Source organism: Micromys minutus, assembly GCF_963924665.1.
Source record: "Micromys minutus genome assembly, chromosome: 3".
Taxonomy (NCBI): domain Eukaryota; kingdom Metazoa; phylum Chordata; class Mammalia; order Rodentia; family Muridae; genus Micromys; species Micromys minutus.
The window spans coordinates 8,195,363-8,209,431 of NC_137972.1; the positions used below are offsets into that span (position 1 = coordinate 8,195,363).

At 43.0% G+C, this 14,069-nt stretch overlaps 1 protein-coding gene across 10 annotated transcripts in view; it reads right to left on the reverse strand.

The window, feature by feature from the left end:
* PLEKHA5 (pleckstrin homology domain containing A5) overlaps positions 1-11,292 on the reverse strand; it is a 169,094-nt gene extending 157,802 nt beyond the window's left edge. For all 10 annotated transcript variants that reach the window (XM_080913972.1, XM_080913970.1, XM_080913971.1 and 7 more), the window contains exons 1-3: positions 11,114-11,292; positions 10,906-10,985; positions 8,874-8,931 (exon numbers count right to left, since the gene is read on the reverse strand). In XM_080913972.1, coding sequence (XP_080770098.1) covers positions 8,874-8,931; positions 10,906-10,985; positions 11,114-11,205 — 230 coding nt within the window. In that variant the 5' untranslated portion in view covers positions 11,206-11,292. The remainder of the gene's footprint in view (positions 1-8,873; positions 8,932-10,905; positions 10,986-11,113) is intronic.
* Between the last annotated feature and the right edge of the window lie 2,777 nt (positions 11,293-14,069).

Here is a 14,069-nt window from a genome sequence, read left to right on the forward strand (position 1 = left end):
CCTCAGGAATGAGCATGTGACTCATAGTGGCCAAAGTCCTGCCTAAATTTGGGGAGGGATGGGGGAACTAAAAAGAAACCTTAACTTCTGGGTTAAAAACAAAAGGCTGTAATCCGGAAAAAGCAGGCAACCACTCTTTGGTTTGGTTGAAAGAAATCTACAACAGCCAAGAAAGGCAGGTAAGGATGACCCTAGAGCTACAGCATCTGGCTTTGGGTCACTGACACTGACATGAAGTACCTGGATGATGGGGAGGGCACAATAAACTGCCCTGCTGTGTTGAGGCAAATGGCTTTAAAGGGATAAAAAGCTTTTCTTACCACCTATGCTCGGTTCATTTCACACACCCAATTGTCCATCACATGTAAACACTGCAAATAGTCACCCTCAATTCTGAGACCACGGCTGCTTTCAAAGGGCTAATATCACAAGGATTTGATTGGGCACTTCTCTATTTACTGGTCACTTCAGAACAAAAGTCTCAAATAGCCAGAGGTTACAGCCATAAGGACTACTTCCTGTTTAGCTCAGGTTTCTCCTGGGTCCTGTTTTCTTTATTTCAAGGCCTGAGCAGACCCCCATAGCAGCACAGATTCTTCATGCCTTGTTTTCCTGAAACCCAGTGGCTCCTCTCAAACTGGAACTGTAGTTTTAATAGAACTGAGATGGTCAAGGGCAAGCTCTGGGTATTGGGTGTCTCTCAGGAGGCCACACAGGTCCCTCCATCATTATGATTTTATGGAGTGGGTTATATTTTAGATATCTGAACAAATTTCCAACCCCCTCCCCACAGCCTGAGCATAATCACACAACCCCAACCTGGGTTAACAGGTGATTTACCAATTTATAGTAGATAAATGTCACATAGAAAAAATGTTGAATTGTACAAAAACCCAAATGACAAAGTCTGTGGTTAGCATAAAGTTAAGTACAGTGCTACGATCAAAGTCATCCATGACATCAATTAATATCAATGGCATGCCATGAGAAAGGAAGGACGGGGACAGAATGCAGCAGTGAGCGAGGGCATTGTCCACAGAAAGTCTACTGTCTGGAGTGAGCAAAGGCACAACAGCCCAAGAGGGCTTTGTTCTTTCTTCAGTCTGACATGTACTTTATAAGATATTTAAAAGACTTTAAAAATGTACCTGTGCATGTGTACCGGAGTATGTGTACAACACTTGTGTATTCATGACATGTGTCTTTGCAAGAGAGGAGAGGCTGAGTCTCCAGGAGCTAGAGGTGTAGTGAGCTGGCTGACATGAGGGCTGGGAATGGAACCAACATTCTCCAGAAGAGCAATACATCTTCCAAACTGCTACGTTCATCTCTTCAGCCCTCTATTAACACTCATTTAATATGATAATTTAATACAGTCATGTGTCCCTATGAGGCATGCGTTTGAGGCTGTAGTCCCAGCAGGCAGTATTCACTAGAGGAATATGTCACAGGGAACAAGCTTTGTGAGTTTAAAACCTTGCCTCAGTTCCTATTCTTCTACCCCACACCCATATTTGTTTAGGGCAACATTTTTTTTGTTTGTTTTTAGACAGGATCTTGTGTAGACTGGGCTGGCCTAGAGCTTGCAGTGGCCTGACTTTGCTTCCAGAGATAGAATTACAAATATAAACCACAGGGGAAGCGGGGAATGGGATTGGGGAAAGGGATAACATTTGAAATGTAAATACAGAGTATCCAATAAAAAAAAAAAAAGAAAAAAATGAACAAATATATACACCATGACATTCAGCCCCAGTATATGCTGAAGAAATAGATGAATATGAAATTCTTAGCATGGGTCTGGGATTTGACTAAAAATAGAGAAACGTTTGCTCCAAGTAACTTAAGTCCCTCATAAGGCCAGATCTCAGCCACATAAAATATTACTGTGCTCTCAACAACTCAAAAACCAAACCATCGTTAGTATATCTACCCAGGGCTACTTCGATACACACAGTTTCCTTGTTCTAAGGGCAGGACCTCTTCCTCTGCCAATCTCCTTGCTCAGCAAGATTCCTAAGGCTGTCAACTCCCCTTTAGTATCTTTGATCAATGGCCTCCTTCCTTCTTTTCCACTCCCTCTGTCACAGACTTGGTTAAAGCAATCAGCTTGCAGATTAGAGCAACAAGCCAGTCTTCCCCTCTGAGTCCAGGATTGCCCTCAATGCAGGGGCTGTTTGAATTAAAATATCTCTGGATGGCACCTGAAATAGAATGCCTAGGAACATAGACAACCTAACTGACATCTAAGTGTAGTCATCTTTCCCAACAGCACCCCGGCTCTGCGGCTAAGACTGCATCCCTTGATAAAGCAGACCAGAGCCTCTCCAACTCTCCAGTCATTTACCTCTGAGCTGAAAGCAATCGCACCTGCCCAAGTCCTAGCAGCCACCTCCTAGCAGCTCCAGGGCAGCTCACCAACTGTCTCTTCCTCTTGTAAATTCTAATAACCAACTGACAACTCCTACTGTCAACTGACAAAATTCCAACTGACACATTTATACACAAACCTTTTTACCACTAACCCTAACTTGCATGTACTGGTCAAACACAATGAAAAGGTCACACAAGAAAAGATAGTGGATCGTTGTTTGGACCAGGCTTCCAGTCTTCCCACCTTTTCGAGCCAATTTTTACTCTTCACTGTATTACCATCCAAACACACACTGACTTTGAGAATAAGTCTTTAGAGGAGAGGTCACATAAGAAATCTAGATATCATGGGCTAACTGGAAAGATGGCTCAGGATGTAAAAGCAGTTATGGACAGATGATGTAAGTAAGGTTGACAACCTGAGTACAATACCTGTAACCCACATAAAAGGGGAAATGTGAGAGCTGATTCCACACCTATCCACTGACCTTCACATTAAAGTGCACATACAATAATGACAACAGTAGTAATAATAATACAAAAGGAAATCCTTATAGACTGGGGGTGAGCATTAGCTCATGGATGCCACTTACTCAGAAGCTGACTGACTGTATTCCAGGCACTAGGTTTTATCAAGAGAACTACAGGCAAAGGATAACAAGCAGGCCTGGTCTTGAGTACAGGTCCGGAAGCTAAAAAGAAGGGGAATGTAATCATGTGATCCCACAAAGAAGCTCAATGTGGCTAGAAATGCTGGTAACAGAATTTTGAACAGTTAAGTTATAATCTCTCCTAATCTGTCACAACAATCTGATCTTTGCCTTCATGACGATGTTATTCTGAAATTATATCATTCATTCTATTTTGTTCTAAATGTCTGTTTCTCTTACTAAGCCTTAGATTCAAAGATGGCAGAGTGGTGTCCACTCCCCACCTTCATGCGCTCAAGCGCCTACAACAGAGGATGAAACTACAAGGCACTCCTAAGTGAATGTACAGGAAAGACCAGTCTTCAGACCCTAGTAGTTAACAGGTTTTGTGGGTTAAACAGGCTAGTCCACTGGCCTAACCATAATATTAGTAGAAAATATAGCTTTTTAAAAAAGTGGTCTTTATTTTCTTTACATGAGTACACTGTAGCTCTCTTAAGACACACCAGAAGAGGGCATCGGATCCCATCACACATGGCTGTGAGGCACCATGTGGGTGCTGGGAATTGATCTCAGGACCTCTGGAAGAGCAGTCAGTTAGTACTCTTAACCACTGATCCATCTCTCCAGTCCTGAAATATACTCTTTGTTCCAAGTAACCAAGTTAGAGTGCCACATAGTATAGGTACTGCTTTTAACTGCCTTGTTCCTTTTCTTATCTTTATTTATTGTTATATGTGTGAAAATTGTGCCTATATGTGTGTCTGTGTATCATGTATGTGCCTAGTAACCACAGAGGCTAAAAGAAGGCATCATATCTACTGAGACTGGAGTTACAGAAAATGGTGAGCTACATGCGGTTGCTGGGAATTGAACCCTGATCCTCTAGAAGAGCAGCCTGGGCTCTTAAACCACTGAGGCATCTCTCTAGCACCCGATTATATTTTGGCTGATAAACCTGATTGGAATACTAGTGATTAATAGTAAGGCTACATGGCCTAAAGAGGATAGGCCTTTATAGCCTTTTTCAAAATCGGATTAAAGAACAAATAAAACCCACAAGAAATGGAAATAACAAAAAAGTAACAGGGAGGCGGAATAGTTAGCTCAGCAGTCAAGAGCACTTGTTCTTACAGAGGACCCAGGTTTGATTTCCCGAACCTACATGGCAGCTTACAACCATCTGCAACTCAGTCCCAGAAGAGTGTTAATGACCTCTTCTGACCTTGCTGGACACCAACCAGGCATTGCACATAGAACACACACAAATGCAGACAAAACAGTCATACACACACATATCTAATAAAAATTAAAAAGAAATTGCTGGTATTTAGATTTTAGATTTGATCTAAAATTTATATATACATATGAAATATCAAGTATAAGTAAAAAATTAAGAAGACATATTAAAGTTTTCCCTACACATTTTAATGCATGGAGTATTATGTTCAGGATGTTACTGCTCCTTCAGGGATAATGGCTGTATTGTACCCAATGGACTGGCAGAAAAGTGCTCAGTGCATAGAAGGAGCTACACATTACAGTCCAAACTCTTCTGGCAAATGGGAAGCAGAGCCCTGTTACTTGATTGTTAAGTAACAACACAGTACTCTAGTGACAAACAACCGGTTATAACCATACTTGTAATCCCAGCACATTGCAGGAGGAGGCAGGAGCATCACCTTGAGTTACAAGTCATCCTGTGCTACATAGTAAGAGTTCCAGGCTAGCCTGAACTACAGTCTAAGACCCAGTTTCAAAAAAGTTGTTTCAAATCTGATTATAATTTCTACAGTACCTAACTACAAAACAATTTTAAATATTAAATATAGTCAGTGAGTCTAATGTTTTTATGATGGGTACGTATCATTTCGTCTCCCTATTTCCTTCTCACTCCTTGCAAGTTCCAGTGACCGTCTCATATCAGAAACTCCATCACTGCTGGTATTTGAGAATTCTTAACACATTTTACAGCCTATTGAAGATATGGAAATGAGACCTCATTATTCCAACTTATATATTATTCCATTTGCCTATCTCAAAGATGTCATATTTATATTTAAGGAAGAGAAAGCAGTATGAAAGCCACCTCCCAGAATCTGCATATACCATACAGTATGCAGTTAAGTAAAGTGTGATCTCATTCCTGCCTCATGGCATGTAAGTACCCAGAAGTTTCTCTACAGCCACAGAGCACTGCTTTAGGATTTGCTTTGCACTTTAAATAAACCATCACAGAGCTTTGAAGCACCAACAAATGGTCAATGACACATCCATTTTAATGACAGTGACCTAACATTAAAGAGCCATTAGCACTATTTGCAAGGCTTAAGCAAGACGCTTAATAACATTCAAGTCTATAAAACTGTCTTCTGTACTGTGTAGGCTTGTGTTTGATTTCAGGTAAAATATAGAATATTTAAAGATAGACTTCAAGTTGTAAATAATAACTTACAATAATATTTAGCATTTTCCCCTGAAAATAAATCACATGAATTTAGTTTTAGAAAGCAATATGAAAAGGTAATATTCAAACTCTATATTTATATATATACAGACAAATGCATAATTTGAAGGCTAGCTTAAGGTCCACTGAAAATCTTTTTTCATTAAAAACGTTAAAGCATATACTTAAATACTTATTATCTTTAAGATAAGGAATTTTTATAAATTATCTTTCTGAACACAAATATTAAATGCTCTCTTTATTATGAACCCTTTAAAACCTAGCTGTAAATTTGTGTTAAAGAACCAATTTCTAAAGTATTCAAAGTAAACTGGTGACCCTGTTCAAATGCATCAAACTCTCACTCTACTCTGGTCTTCCGTTGACATGACAACTACTTATCCTTGAACCCGTCTCCTGGAAACTTCAGGGAACACACACACACACACACACACACACACACACACTTTAGAAAGAAGAGTGAGCACAGATCCTCAACAGAATGTCCGCACACCCCGGCTCTGCACACTTCATTTCTTGCTGCTTATCCATCCAAGCTTAGGGACAGGCCACAGCAATGCACAAGGCGCATGACACTCAGCTCTCCCAGGTCTCCCACACCACCTCCTCCTGGAATGCTCAGTTCTCATTATCCTCTGGAATACTGAAAATCCAGTAGAACTTTCAGAATTCTACAGAATAAAACTCAAACTTAACCTTGAATGGAATTTATAAGTCATTTTCTCCAACTTGTTTAACTTACAGTTTGGAAGACTGACCTCCAGAGTTTTTTAAAAGGTCAAGCTAACACTGAAGCTCCTAGAACTTGCCCACTCCAAACTGTCAATACTCAGGTACCATCCGAAGAGAAAGTTCTTCCCTGGACCCCATGGCTGTGAAAGGGCAGGCACCAGCACTGTGCCCAGAAGAGCAAGACTTCCCGAGCTCACACATTCCCACCGAACACTAGAGTGCTACAGGTCCCACAACACTTGACTAAGAGTCAGAAGGCCAGGTCTATCTTCTCTACGTTCTCAAGTGAGACAACTCTACAGCTCCTTCTTCTATCCCTCCTTTTTCCTTTGATTTATCAATAACATCCCTTCTTCAAGAACAACCGATAAAACGATGTCCATAAACACTGATCACACTCTTCCTAGAAACTATCTTTCTTTCCTTTGGAAGATCTTCAGCTGTGACTAGATGAAGGTTAAGGGAAACAATAATTCTGATTACTTCCACCATTAAAATGAATTTCAATCTTCACCATCAAAATGAGAAAGCTCTCCTAGTTTGAGATGAGCTAGTATATGAAAGTTTCTAAGAAATTACAGCTGATCATAGTGATGTAGCTAAAAATCAAGAAATGGTGTCTTCTTACCCTGCTAGAAGAGAGGAGTCACACACCCACATGAGCACAGCATCTGCTTGTGAATGCCAGCATCCTTGAAGAAGCTCAATGTATGATGGATTTCTAACATGTGCCCAGTTCTGAATGAATTGCTCTCACCATATAAATGATTGTTATTTTAGAAGCAATTACTGGCTATCTCTCACTATCACAGGACTAAAGCCTACTGGTATTAAGATGGCCTGAATTTATAGCTTTCTAATATTGTTCTGATTTTCCTAAAGTGACTTAGGCATGGTACTCACAATTCTAATTCAAAATGAAAGAAAATGTCATCAAAATGGGTAGCTAGTAAAACAAGGTCTACTAGCTAGCTTAGTTCTAAATTAAAACATACACATTGGGTCTATGTTACTTGTCAATTTTGAACTATGAAAAAAAAGTTAATCATGCAAGAGCACACTCATTCCCAGGAGTTAGAGTATTACTGACATTAACATCTACTCTCAGACCAGCTAAGCTTGATGTATAGTAATCTAAAGTGTGGTGAATAAATGAAAAAAAATCAAGAACCTGTTTTTATGCCAGGTATGACGGCATACACCTTTAATTCTGGCACTTGGGAGGCAGATCTCTATGAGTTCCAGCCCAACTAGAGAAGCATAGTGAGACGCTGTCTCACAAAAACAAAAACCCAAAACACTATGGCTTTATTTATAACATCAGTGCTATATCCAAAAAGAAAACATTCTCTTCGTGGCAACACAAGCTCATTTAAATTCAGAATAAAAACAACTGCTAGGAAAATACGTGATGGTTTCCTTTTACTGAAGCTTTCATTTTTTTAGGTCATCTAACAATGTATGGCTCCATCATCAAACAAAAACCTTGGTCAAGATAAATAACTAATCCAGGAGGACCACACCTGTGAAGATACTCAAGCCTTCCATCTCACATCTGCTCTTCCTGCTGAAGCATTCAAAAGAAACTGCACTTATAAATATACCTTGACATTTTACATAAAGCATCTTTCTACAGAAACTTAAAAAGCCATTCAAGTAATTATAATTTAATGAAAATATGCTATGATCTTAAAAAAAAACACTACTTGGGTCCAATGTGCCTTTAAACTTGGAATCTGTGACTACTAATAAACTATTAAACTTGTTACCATATCTTGTGCTTTAAGTATTCTTTCAAGTCTCGGTCATTTAAAATTAGCCAAAAATGTTTATATAAGAACAAAAGCAAAGCTCTTTTACAAATAGCTTTTAACTTGAAACAAGGACAAACCAACTTATTTCCCCTGGTAGCATGAAATCTTCCCTGTGTAATGCTGACCTCCAGTGTGTGTGTGTGTGTGTGTGTGTGTGTGTGTGGAGTACTACCAACTTTTAGGAGAATGGCAACCAGCTCTGGAGCCCATAGACTGGTTTTCACAGATTAGTCAGCCATCTTTCCTCTCAAGCTCTTTCAAAGCCTTCCCCAAGCAAGTATTTTAAGACACACTGTCTGGGATATGTATAAATCACTAACAGAATACAAACACGCTCCATCACAGGTATGCAGTGTCCTGCCTTTACTGTGTTTCACTTTTCCTCTGTCCCTTCCCTAGCTCTGGTCAGTTTTGTTCCTTATTAACGACCCAGGCTGTTCTCTGCCATCTAAGCTGGACTCACCTCTGAAGGAGAAATGGTAAAATAATAGACACTTTTTTGTGTGTACAGGAGTTTCCTTACCACAGATAATCAAAAAACAAAACTTGTAAATACCACACAGCTGAAGTCAGAAGACTTTACCCCAAAGAAACACACTGAAACATCAAGCAAACCAATGTGGCAAAAAGTGACCTCATTTGCCATCCGTGAATCCACAAATACCCAGGAAAATAACAAGACAATAAATAAAAAGGGCTACCCTCCCCCTCATAAAGAATACAATTAACGCTGTATAATAAACTTTAAGATATGATTGTGTCTAGACTCACAAGTATCCAACTTCAGGCTCATTACAACATTTGAATTACCAAGGAAAGCGACCAAAATTCACTCACTTTATATAGTATCTTGCACCTTCAAACGTATATGCTTCTTCCCAGCCAGTGGGCAAATCTAAAAAATATATATTACAATTATTATTACTTCAGTGAGACTGCAAAACAAGCTTCAACTCATCTTATCTGTTTTCACCATTAGTTATATTCATTTAAGTATGTGTTGATCCAAAGTCTTGGCTGGCAAGATCATTAGTCAATCAATCCAACATTATTTGGAATTTGGAATATGACAATTCAAATTTAAAGCCACCAGGAAAGTTCCAGCAATATTTGAGATAAAAATAACACAATTATTCCCTTTAATAGTAGTCAGGGTGGGAAAGGACTATACTCTGGTACCCCAAAAGGCAAAGTGTCCGAAACCTCATTGGGATAAACCCCAAATGAGCATTTCACCATTTTAGGTATATCTTGTCAATTCATTCAAAACCATATTTTTCAGTCCATCTAGGTTTTCATTCAGCATGAAAAGAACTTAAGCACTCAATTAAGGGAAAACTGACTGAATACTTACACGCGTGTTTCAATACACTTGACCTTAAGAGATGTGAAGTCTCAAGTGAGCGACTGTATCTTTATGTGCCACATGGTACTTATGATGACAAGTGGTTTGGATTTAATCACATCTCCAAAATGAAAAGGCATCCATGTGTGCCCAAGCAAAGAAAATCAAACAAGAATAAATAAGTAGATAGATGTGAAATCACATCATATAATACAATATTTCTGGCATGTGACTGCTATTTAAATCTGTGACGGATAATTCGAAGACATTCGAGTCATACAAAACCAAAATAAGCCCGAAGTAATGCCATAAAACATTTGGGTTCAATTCTTTTACTCATATATTGTCTTCTATGAAATAAACGTGTCCATATCCACAAAAGTTGCAAATATGTATATAAAACGGGCTGAAGCGAAAGACTGTACTGGAAGTTAGGAAACATGACAATTTATTAGTCAGAAATGCCCTAAAAATGTAACCTCATCATGCTTGCTACAGCAGCCTTCCCTTTCCTCCTCCACATTTTTGCAAATTTGGACACATTATTAGTCACTTCACTGAACTCCAGTGTTTTACAGAAAAGGCAGGTTTGTTCACCCTTCTGGCAACTTCAATAGGAGATTCTCAGAAGCTCGGAGTTGGAGAGAAAAAGTACCTAAGGGGGCAACTGAACCAGCCTCACCTTCGACCAAACTGTTCGGGAGCCTTTGCAGTCACCCGGAATAGAGGCGGGCCAGTCTGAGAACTCACTTATGTTTCAGGCAAACAAGTTGGTTGAATGTAAACAAAGAATGACAAAAGAAAGCCAGACTCGCACAGAAACCACCACAAGCCCTCCTCCTGCTCAACTCGTGCTAGGCATTCAAGAAATCTATCAAAGCAACCCGAGATGCGTTTCCTTAAGGAACTGGGGCCCGAAAACCCCCCACGCGGGACCGCCCTGGCTCGACCACCGCCTGCTGGTGGTACGTGGAGCTTGGCTGCGGCTACCGGGGACTTTTGAGCCAGGATCACTGGCTGCGGCGCGGCTCCAGCGTCCTAACTCCAGTTGCTCCTCGGGTCAGGAGGGGACTCAGCAGCGTTTGGATTACATTGTGGGGAGAGTGCTGCAGCACCCCTAACTCTTCCATCAGTCACCTACCCACAGTCCCACTTAGGAGAAGTAGGAGGTGGAGGAGGAAGAAGCTGCTTGGCAGAAGGCAGTTCTCTGGGGAGCTGGGCGAGGAGGATGCGGGACCGTCTCACCGCGGGGGTGCTTGGATACGGAGAGCAAAGGGGAGCCGGTGAGGACTTCCTAAAGGGTGCTGGAGGCTGAGACGGGGGCGATCTGGGATAGAGGGGCGTCGCCCATCCTCGGGGGGCGTCGGGGCAGGGATGGGGACCAGGGTGCAGGAAGAGGGCGCCGTCTCCAAGTGCTGATGAAAAGGCTTGGAGAAGAAAGGCGCCCCGGGACTCAGTCGCTCGGAGCCCGGAGCACCTCTAACCCGCCAGGTGGCCCCGAGCCGCAGCTCTGACCCGTCCTACCTGTGCTCTGCCGCCGGTGCCCGGTGACCACGGCCTCGCCGGTGACCGGGTGCAGCCAGGTGGTGCTCTTGGCCTCCTCGCTGCAGGGAAGAGAAGGGACAGGCGCTGAGCCGCGCGAGGGGCGACCCGCGAGGTCCCCGGCCCGCTCGCTCCCGTCCCCCCCCCCCCCCGCCCCAGCCGCCCCGCGGCGCCTCCCCCGCCCGCTCACTTGATGAAGAAGACGCGGCCGCCCCTAGTGATCCCGTACGTCCAGGAGCGCGGCAGCGAGCAAATCCACTCCAGGTTCAGGTCGGCCGCCATGTCTGCTCCCCGGCCGCCGCCGCCGCCTTGTGCTGCCGCCGCCGCCGCTGAGGAAGGAGGGCGCGAGCGAGCGAACGGAGCGCAGGGCGCGCGGCCCGGCCCGAGCGCGCCCCCGCGGCCGCCCTACCCCCTCGGGCGGCGCCCTCCCCGCCGCCCCGGCAGAGTCCGGCCCGCGTCGCCGCCCCTCGGCATCCTCCGCGGCCAGCCGCCGGCCCGCGCTGCGCTCGCTCGGAGGCTGGGCGAAGCGGCGCCGCGCCCCCGCCAAAGCCCTCCCCCGCGCCCCGCCCGCGCCGCGCGAAGGTTCCGGGGTCGAGTCCAGCCGGCGCCCGCCCGGAGGGCTCGGCTCCGAACTCGTGAGGTTTTGTACCAGCTATTGCCTAGCCGGAGCTTCTCGGAGAGACGCCGGGCGTTGAGATGGAAAACTGCTTTTGGGAAAGGCTTTTCTGCTGTGTGGCGTGCCAAATAAAGGAGGGTCCGGGAGTGAGCTCGGACCACTGAAATGGGGCTGATTCTGATTTAAGGTCTTTTTGTTAGTTTTTTTCCTCCCTTTCTAGGCTTCTGAGTCATAAATAGTTTAGAAAATAAAAACTTGCCTTTTCCTCTTTCTTAAAAAAAAATGCACTTGATGTCAACGTGAATTTCAAGACTCCCAATCTCATTTATTACAAGGGCAACTTTCTTTGCGGAGTCCTTGGGATGGTGGACATTTAAAATCCCGACGATGATTGTCTTCCATTTCATGGGGTGGGGTGGGGTGGGGGAAATATAAAGGAACAAAGGTGATTGTGCCCCGAGCTATACTGAAAAATGCCAAAGCCTGAATTCAAATTGCCTATAGATTTTTAAGTCTGTTCCAATGAATACGTTGCTGTATAGTATTTTTTAATGCCTTGGCACACCCCCCCCCCCCCCACATCTCCTTGTCCTTTGAACAAAGGAAGGGCTCACTGCTAGTAAGACTTCCCTTGGCACCAGCAAAGAGCACTATGCTTGCTCTTTACTGTCCCATCCTTCCTCGCACTTGGAATTGTCTCCAAGGCTTTGCAGCAAATGACTCATCCCAAAAGGAGACACAGTTCAATAATAATAGTACAACTTGGCATTCGGAAAGTGCTTTTTTTTTCCTTTGACCAGTTTTGGGTGCTTCTGAAGCATTATCTCACTCATCTCCCCAGTAACTGAAATAAGTAAATGATCCTTTCCAACCTTTAAGGAAACCAAGGCACAGGGACTGTGAATGGAATGCCCTTGGCCGGTGCTCCCGATGAGAGTGCATTTTCATTGGCTTTTTCTCCTATCTCCTGATTCCCCAAGGCCATACGTCTCTGGTGAAACCAAGACTGTAATTACTGCTACAATTTTCCTGTCCATCTGCATATGCAGGAGGAAAAAAAAATCCATCGCTGTAATGTTTTCTCTTTGGGGTTCCTCTGTATCCGCTCCTTCATTTCAGTACGCATTACTTTTTGACATCTTATCTCCTGCCCAGTTTCTGGAAAGTATGACTTTTTTTTTTTTTTTTAATCAATGAATAGCTAGCAGGAAATGTCCCAACATTAGCATCAGTGGTCCCAGGCACAGCACAGCAAGAATATCGAGCGCTGTTGACTCTCTGTTCTGCTACCATTACAAACTTCAAAATCTCCCAAATGCTATGACAGCTTAGGAATCTAGTCCTTGATGGTCCTGCTGTGGGATTTGAATGTTTGCATCCCACCAAGAAGTTGGCTGAGTGCTGTGCTAGGCCTTTGTTTAACACTGGATCTTTTGATATTATAAGATGTGTTCACAGAAAGCGCATCTCAAAAAGCAATATAGATTAGCTTATGTATCTTTAAAAAGCACAACCAAGGGCTAAGGGTATAATTCAACTGTAGCGTGTACACTCTATGCTTGGGGCTTGGGGAGGTAGAAAGAGAAAGAGAGAAAGAAAGAGAGGCAGAGAAAAGGAAGAAAAGAAAAACATTTGTAGTACTCAAATAGTAATCTAGAATCTTTCATTTGTTTTGTTTTGTCTTTTTGTTTGTTGAGACAGGATCTCAACTGTGCAGCCCTGGCTGTCCTGGAACTAACCTGTAAACCAAAGAGATTTGCCTGCCTCTGCCCCCAGAGTGCTGGAACTAAGGGTGTGCACCGCCATTCCCTGTGTAAGCTAGACTCGTATGAATAATTCTCTATGTGCTCAAGCTTGTGGAAGGCAGCAAATAAAAGTCAATGATGTGTATACAAAGTGACACAGGCTTTGATTGGGGTTAAATAATATTTCATGTGACCTTCAGAGCCAGTAAAGGCCTCATACACCACAATGCAGAGTACTCTAAATGACTTCTCATCCATTACTGGGTAAAATTTTTATTTTCTTAAAATCTCCCTGAAATGCCCTTTCCTTGGGGCCACACTTTGTATCAAGTCTGTTTGATCATGTCTTTCCTATTCTGACTCTCCTCAACCTTGAGTCAGCCCTGGGCTCCTTTAATCTTCTTCCTGATGCCTCAACCCCTCAATGGAGTTATTACCCAATAACATAGCCTTTTATCACCTTACACCTCTGCAGAACTGAGTCACACCTAAACTCATATCCGATGCCTGCTCTTTATTGGCTTTTATATATATTTCCAGCCTGTGAGACGATTTGATTTCTTATTTCATGATTCTGTCTTTTGAGAAGAAACATCCTGTGACTATCACTTCCTCAAAAGAAGAGGAGGCATAAGAGTCCTGAGGAAAGGGCCAGTGAGATATGTCCTGAGTTAGATTACGGGGGACTCATGTGAGGGAGGAGATAACCAGCTCCTCAAGGTTGTTCTCCAACCCCTACAGCCACTCTGACACACACACACACACACACACACACACACATACAC